Raw genomic sequence first — 6496 nt, forward strand, 5'->3', positions numbered from 1 at the left:
TCTCCCCTCTAGGATGTCATGTCAAGGCCTGCTTGTGCATTAATGGGAAAATGTCTCTGCCAAGGGATGCATGTTGGTGTAATTTTGCATTTTCAGTAGTTGAGAGTGTGAAGAAAAGGATAAAAAACCTGTATTGGTGAGGAGAACAGCAGAGCCACACATCTGACAAGCAGAGCAGAGAGGAACAACATCTGGCCATTTTCTCGATTTTTTTTGATTCCTATTTTTGGGTGTAGCTCCAGAAATTAAGAGTTTCTTCTTGCAGAAAAGAGGGATGAAAGAGAGGTACTTGAACCAAGCCAGGGCTTGAATGCTGATAGCAGCTAGACCTAAGAAGCTGGCCAGAGGAGCTTTGTGAAAGAGAAGAAAAAAATAAAAGAGTTAGTGCATGCATTTTCATGATTTGTTATTTTGGAACTAGTCTAGATCTGTTTGGGTTACCTGACAATTTCTTTGGGGCAGGCACCAGGTGTGTAGCTAGGAAGAAGGTAGATTAGTCAGATCATGAGAGAAGCAGCTGTAGCTGTGGAGGAGATGAGATGACAAGGTGGGGGCCTCCTACCTCCCTGTCACATAGATTACAATTTATCCAATCTCTTTCATACTTTCCTTCAGGAGATACATACTTACCGCCCTCCCTGCTCCACAATCACTTTTTCTATTAAATGCTCAAACTGAAACACATTTGATTAAACTCAGAGCACCTGTTCTAAATTGTGGCTTTGCACTGAGGCTGAGTTTACATCAGAAGGACAAGGACTTGTGTGCCTAAATACATTTTTCCAACCAGATGGATTAATAACCTTGCCTTGTACCTGTGAGAACGGCTGTTTGCACGTGTACATCCATACGCACTCATGTGCGTGCTTAGTTTTTTGTACGTAGGCTTGCAAATATATGCAAATTTTTTTGTGTGCCTGTGACTAAGAGTGGGGCAATATCAATCTTCTGGGGAAGGTAAAGGAGATTTAGTCATCCTGGTCTGCTCAAGCTGCTAAACGACGGTCTGAAGCGTAGCTGCAGGAACATGTGTTTAAGTTAGCAACAAATCTCCGCAGCTGCAAGACACAACCTGCCATCCCGCAGAACGGACTTTTGCTGGAAAGGAGACGGAGCTGGGTGGCGACCGTCCCCAGTGGGCCGCCCCCTGCCTGGAGGCACCGCCGCCGCCTCCGCTGCCGGCGGGGAGAGCAGGAACGGGCCCGTTTTCCCCGGCCGGCGGGCCGGGCGCTGCGGCAGACAGCAGGGGACAGTGTTGTACACCGCATGCTGCCCGCTCCAGCCGCCGCTCGCCCCGCCTCGCCCCGCCGCCGGGCTGGCAGCTGGGGGCTGCCCCTGGCCAACAACGGCAGCGGGGCACCAGGGGCGGGGAGCTCCCGGGGCGGGGGGCGGCCCTAACACCCGCCACGCTACCATGGGTAGCACGCAGCGTGCGGACACCGAGGGGCTCCCCCTCCCTCCGGTTTAAGCGCCACACAACGCCCGCGCTGCTTCAGAACAGGCCCCTCTCCTCACAGGCCGCCCCGGGGAGGGCGCTGGAGCCGCCCCGCGCCCTCTGTCCCTCGCGCGCCGTCCCACCGCCCCACGTGCCGAGCGGCCCCGCCCCCCTCACTGCAGCAACCGTACCCCAACAGCGAACCTACCCCCGGCAGCCAATGGGAAACCTGTTGCCAGGCAGACGGCTCATTTGAATGGCCCAATCAGGCGCCCACCCCTTAGTCCCTCCTTATATGGGGAAGAGGGATGCGGTCGCTAATCCCCCCACCACCCCCCCGCTAACTGCCGAGCTGGCGCGCGCCGGCCGGGCCACGCCCCCTCCCTCCGCCGCGGACAGAGCGCGGGAAAAGGAGCCTCGCTCCCGCCCCGCCCCGACCCGCAGGTTCCCGCGCAGGGGCCCAGCGGAGGGGAGGGGAGGGGAGGGGCGGGAAGGAGGAGCCCCGCCGCCGGGAGCGCTTCCAGCGGGAGGGAGGGACGGAAGGCGGGCGGGCAGCTGGAGTGGAAAATTCCAGGCAGGAGGCCGCGTGAGCCCGGCTGTCGCCAGCCCTGCCCTCCCACACGGCCCCGCTCCTCGCCCACCCTCGGGTCCTCCCGGAGGGGCGGCCAAAAAGTACCGGCCGCTTCCCCCCCCCTCCGCCCCTCCCCACGCCCCGACCCGGCGGACAGAGTGTTCGGCTCCCCCCTGGTGTCGCAGCCCCCAGCGGCTCGGCGGGAAGAGCGGAGCGGGGCTTTCGTGCTTCGCGCCCCCGCCTGGCCTCGACGGGCCGGGCGGCTCCGGAGGAGGAGAGCGGCGCCTTGGGGGGCGGGGGGGGGGGGGGCTGCGGTTGTGCCCCCTCTGCCGGGCGGCCGCTGGTCCTTGCTGAGCCGCACATTGTTCTGGCGGCCGCGCTCCCCGCGGCGCGGCCCGTCCCTCTCCCCTCCCTCCCTCCCTCCTCCGCCTCCCGTCCCTCTCCCCTCCCTCCCCAGGTCCCTCCTTCCCTCGTCACCGGGCGGTGTATAAATCCCCTTTCCTCGGCGTATCCCCCCACCGCGGGAGACCCTGGTACTTTGGCCCCCGGGCCGGGAACCCGCCGCCTCCGCACCGCTGGGACTTTGCGCTCCCGCCGCTGACCTCCTTCCTCCCTCTCCTCCTCCTCCTCTCCCCGCGGGGCTCCCTCACACGGCTCCCACCGGCCTCTTCCCTTCGCTACCCGGGCCAGAATGTCGGAAAAACGCGTCGAGGAGGCGCCGGCGGAGCTCAGCGCTAAGGTGAGACACTGCCTCCCCCTTCCTCCTCGCAAACGGGCCCGCTCCCGACCGGAGGGGAATGGCGGGGGGGGGGGAACACACCGGCCCTGTTCGCTCACCCCGGGGCCCGCCCGGCGGGGGGCGCGCGCGGGCCCCTCGCGCCGCCCGGCCAATGGGGGGGCGGGGGCGGGGCGGGGGGCGCGAGGGCCCTCGCGCCCCCCGCCCCGCCCCCGCCCCCCCATTGGCCGGGCGGCGCGCGCGCTGGTCGGGGGGGGCGGGGGGGGGGGGGCGCTTCGCGCCGGCGGGTCTCCCCCCAGGGCGGGAGGCAGCGGCGCCGTTAAGGAAACGGTTTAACGGCACGGGGGTGGGGGGGGGAGCAGAAAAGTTGTGTGGACACAAAGCGCGGGCCCTCGGGTGACGGGGGGGGGGAGGCGAGGGCCGGAAACGCCTCGATCCTACGGACACGGTTCGTTTAGAAAAAAAAACAACAAAAACCAAACCATTAAACTCTTCCGTATTTCTGGTTTCCACATGTGTGTGTGGTCTGAAAGTAGCTCTGACACGTTTTCGCTGCTTTTTCTTTGTCAGAGCGAGCAGATTTAATGCCTAATACGTGTTGTCTCCTCACTGTTATTCTCTGTTTCCTCTAAAACCCTCTTTGTTTAAGCATCATCTTTTTATTTCTTGCCACTGACCACTGGAATGTTTGGGGTTTTTTTTCATCTCTCGTATAGGAAATGAAAGAAAAGAAGGAAAAACTTGAGGAGAAAGCAGTCCACAAAGAAAAGAAGAAGGAGATTGTAGAGGTGAGGCCCTTCTGACAGGCAGATTTAGTGGCGTCGGGGAGGGTTTTTTAAGAGTTGGTTGGCCTGGCTTGCTGTGGGTAATGAATATGAAGAGAATATGTGAGATTAAGAAAGAGGGCAGGGAGAGGGGCAAATGAAGAGTGAGCTATAGGATAATTGTGGAGAATGAGCCTTGAAGGACTTAGCATAGTCAGCGTGGCCCAGTGGGAAGGTAAAAGATGAAAGAAGGGAATGGAGACAAGAGCAAGTAGGAGTTAAGATGGCACAGGAGACGTGGTCCTGTGCCCACTGAAGTATCCTGAGGTGCATAAGGAGTATAAGTTGAAAAAGGTGGGGGGAGGAACAGTGAGGAAATGTGCAGATCGATGAAGGTCAGAAGGGATCTGGAAGCAGATGTAACTGCGAGTGTAGGCGAAGTCATTAGCCTGCAACCAGAGAGGTGTTCTGATAGTTGGGATGGCAGCAGCTTGTTGGGATGTAAGCTCGTGGAAGTCAAGGAGGTTCATATCAGTGGGGAGGGACTGGAAGGATTGGTTTTATCAAGAAGGGCTGGCTGGGAGGAGGGTTTCAGCTGGGACGTGGGAATAGTGGTGTCCGAGTAACAGTGCCAAGGTCACTCGCTCGATGCACGTCTGAGGCTGGAGTCTGAAGTGACTGGAGCTGTGAAGATTGTTCTTGCACTTGCAGCAAAGAGCGCGTGGAAATGTCATCCTGACGCCAATTTCTGCTCTGACCACTTTGTTTCATTCAGGATGAGGAAAATGGAGCAGAAGAGGATGAGGAAGAAAATCCTGATGATGTGGATGAAGAAGAAGGTGGTGATGAGGATGAAGGTAGGAGTAGTTGGTATAGGGAGGATGGGAGGGATCAGTGTGCAGAGGAAAAGATCATGGAAGGAAATTCCTTCTCTGACTGTGAGATTACATTCCCTTAAATGCTACTTCAGTTAACCCGTGATTTCCTCTCTTGCATGTGCTTAGAAGGAGACGAGAATGGGCAAGAGCAGGATGGTCATGCAGAAAAACGATCTGCAGAGGAGGAAGAGGTGAGTGACAGTGTGAGAGTAATGGCAGCGAGAAGGAACCAGGTTACCTGCTGTGTGCTGAGCAGATCCATGTGGATGCTGCTGAGGAGTGTCTCAAATTGTCCTTGGGTCTCAAGGCTTCAGCAGCAGATGGGTAAACAAATCTGATGTGGGATAATAAACCCCCGTGGACTCCTTGTAGGATCCTGGTCCTTCCACTAGCAGTCACAGTGCGCTTGAGAGTCAAGGTGCTTGCGATTGTGCTGAGTGATGACCCCTCCAACACCTGCAGCTTCTGGGCTTCAGGCCAGAAGATGGGCTTGTACGGGTGGATCTCGGGGTCTGTCTGAAGCGATGTGAGCCTGGGCTTATACCTCCCCAAAATAACAGCGCGGGTGTCTCTCCAAATGGAGCTGTTCACGTCTTAACTGTGACTGTCAACAGAACGGTTGTGCAGGACGCTCAAAGATCCTTTAAAGAGGAGTGGATTTAGGGCGGGACAAACGTTTCCACGTGGAGGAAAGAGCAGCAGGAAGAATTTTGTGGAGAAATGATGTGCCTCTGTGCGGTGACTGATGGCAACTCCCTTTTTTTCCTCTCTGTGTCCTATGTAGGATGAAGTGGATCCAAAGAGACAGAAGACAGAAAATGGGTCTTCAGCTTGAGTCCTCCCCTCCCATCTCCTCTGTTCCGTCCATCTCTTCTCCTCCTCCATTCCAGCCTGTGCTTGCACTGTCCATTAGCCTCTGGCTTCACACAGTCTCAGATGAGGAAAGATTAGAAATGCTCTCAAACAGGGAAGACAGCGGTTTCCTTCTCACCCGAAGACCTAGCCCATCTGTGTCATTCCCCAGCTGAAATTATTCCAGTCCCCCACATCCCTTCAGCTGTGCCCTACCTAAAAATGATCCTCTTCCCTCAAGAATCTCATCGTTTCCTGGGGCCCCCTACATAACCTTGCGGGGCCCTTGTGCCAGGCTCCTCACGTGGCAAGCACCTCTCCTTTCCTTCTCACTTGCCCTCTTTTTTTTTTTTTTTTTTTTTTTTTTTGTCACTAGTACGACTGAGATTCTTGACAGCTTCTTCTCCCCAGACCCGCTGTCAGATGTCCGCCCTGAGCCCGGGAGGCTGTGGGCACAGATCTCATGGTGCGTTTTCCAGTCCTAGGCCTCCTCTCATCTGCTTTCCCACCGAACCCTGAGAGACAAAGAAAAAGAATATTACAAGCAAATAATGGTTCTATTAAACCACACATGGAGACAGAATTTATTTTAAGCTCTTTTTTTTTTCAAGTTTACATGACCACAAGCTGGCCCTCATGAATTTTTCAGAAGATAAGGGTTGGTTTTATACATGAATTTCATCTGAACTGCCTATTTTTTTAATTTGGAGGCTTTTTTAAAACAAATCAAGAGAGAAACAATTGGGGACCAAACTTTGATTGCCATTTTTTCCCTCCAGATTTTCTTGTGACCATTTTTTGTAAATTAAAGGCAATATAGCCACAGCATTTTCTATGGCACAGACATCACGAGGATGATAGATATAAATATATATATTGTTTTCAACTAGCACTGTAAATAAAAGTGTTTAAAAATATTTCAAACAGCTTGTGTGGATAGTTGTGTCTGTACATCCTGGGTTACGTGCTGATGGGATGGGTAGGAGGTGGCTTGTGGAAAGATGTGGTGGCCGGAGCAGCAGCCGGTACACAGCGGGACTAAGTTAGGCAAGAGGCCCGTGTTAGTCACCCAAACGGCTCCCAGCCGGCGTGCTGGGGCCCTGCTCCCTCCCTCTGCCAGGCCGTTACAGCGAGGGCACGGCACAGATGTGAGATAAAGCTCCAGGGCTATCGTGAAGCTCTTGAAACCACAACCGGGCCTCAGTGCAGCTGCTGGACGTGGCCACGGGCTGCTCTGACCGCACACTGCCCTACGGCCTC

General features: G+C 55.9%; 1 protein-coding gene across 1 annotated transcript; it reads left to right on the forward strand.

The window, feature by feature from the left end:
• Positions 1-2158: 2158 nt before the first annotated feature.
• On the forward strand, positions 2159-6160 carry PTMS (parathymosin). The gene is made up of 5 exons (XM_074854708.1): positions 2159-2745; positions 3459-3530; positions 4282-4363; positions 4511-4575; positions 5169-6160. The coding sequence occupies exons 1-5, from the start codon at positions 2698-2700 to the stop codon at positions 5217-5219; spliced, it is 318 nt and encodes a 105-aa protein (XP_074710809.1). The 5' UTR covers positions 2159-2697; the 3' UTR covers positions 5220-6160.
• Positions 6161-6496: the final 336 nt, after the last annotated feature.

The sequence above is a fragment of the Strix uralensis genome, chromosome 2 (assembly GCF_047716275.1).
Source record: "Strix uralensis isolate ZFMK-TIS-50842 chromosome 2, bStrUra1, whole genome shotgun sequence".
Lineage (NCBI taxonomy): Eukaryota > Metazoa > Chordata > Aves > Strigiformes > Strigidae > Strix > Strix uralensis.

Bases quoted from the DNA above. Each gene is read 5' to 3' on its own strand.
- PTMS (XM_074854708.1), top strand. From the start codon at position 2,698: ATGTCGGAAAAACGCGTCGAGGAGGCGCCGGCGGAGCTCAGCGCTAAG. The intron at 3,531-4,281 runs GTGAGGCCCTTC...TGTTTCATTCAG, and splicing joins AGAAGAAGGAGATTGTAGAG to GATGAGGAAAATGGAGCAGA. The intron at 4,576-5,168 runs GTGAGTGACAGT...TGTCCTATGTAG, and splicing joins GATCTGCAGAGGAGGAAGAG to GATGAAGTGGATCCAAAGAG.